This window comes from Myotis brandtii, unplaced genomic scaffold (genome assembly GCF_000412655.1).
Source record: "Myotis brandtii unplaced genomic scaffold, ASM41265v1 scaffold32, whole genome shotgun sequence".
NCBI lineage: Eukaryota > Metazoa > Chordata > Mammalia > Chiroptera > Vespertilionidae > Myotis > Myotis brandtii.
In genome coordinates this window covers 6,258,285-6,258,884 of record NW_005362269.1, presented here as the reverse complement: position 1 = coordinate 6,258,884, position 600 = coordinate 6,258,285, and the positions used below count along the sequence as shown (strand labels likewise).

The following is a 600-nucleotide window of genomic DNA, read 5'->3' as shown; positions in this document are numbered from 1 at the left end:
TTACTTGTTGAGGTTTGGGCTGTTCAATCTGCATGTTAAAGAGCAAACACTCACACTTGCCTGTTTGTGATTCATTTTACTATTGGATTTTTTTTTTCTTTTTTGCAAGTGAGAGAGTTCACTGTATTTTTTAAAAGAGAAAGCTGCACTTAGGTGTCAATTAAAACCAGAACCATTGTAGAGATGCCTGCTGTTTGTGGTGACAAAGTTACAACATGTATTTGTCTGAGAAGTCTTTCTATGGTGGCATAAATGTGAGACTGCATGACAAGAGTGAAGCAATACAAGGTAGAATGGCAAGTGGGTAAATGCTCTAATGTGCTCTTGTTCTGTTTTGGAGAATTAAAGGAAGCAGCAGGTCACCTCACAAAGAACTATATTGTCAAAGAACACTTAAAAAAGTTGAAAATGGATGTGAGGTTGTTACTAAAGGTATACAGGGAGGTTAGTGGGGAAAAAAACACTTGTGTTCTCAAAAACCAGGTTTCACACAATAACAGGCACTAAAACTAGTTGTGTGTGCTTGCAACAGGAGAGAATACTCTTAATAATGGCTGGTCTTTTTCATGATACGCAGGAAATCTTCCTCATTGACTTCCC

At 37.7% G+C, this 600-nt stretch overlaps 1 protein-coding gene across 1 annotated transcript in view; it reads right to left on the bottom strand.

The window, feature by feature from the left end:
• The window catches only part of LOC102245029 (centrin-2-like), a 2,025-nt gene continuing 1,425 nt past the window's right edge, over positions 1 to 600 (bottom strand). Inside the window, exon 2 of the mRNA XM_005870608.2 lies at positions 1 to 28. Coding sequence (XP_005870670.1) covers positions 1 to 28 — 28 coding nt within the window. The remainder of the gene's footprint in view (positions 29 to 600) is intronic.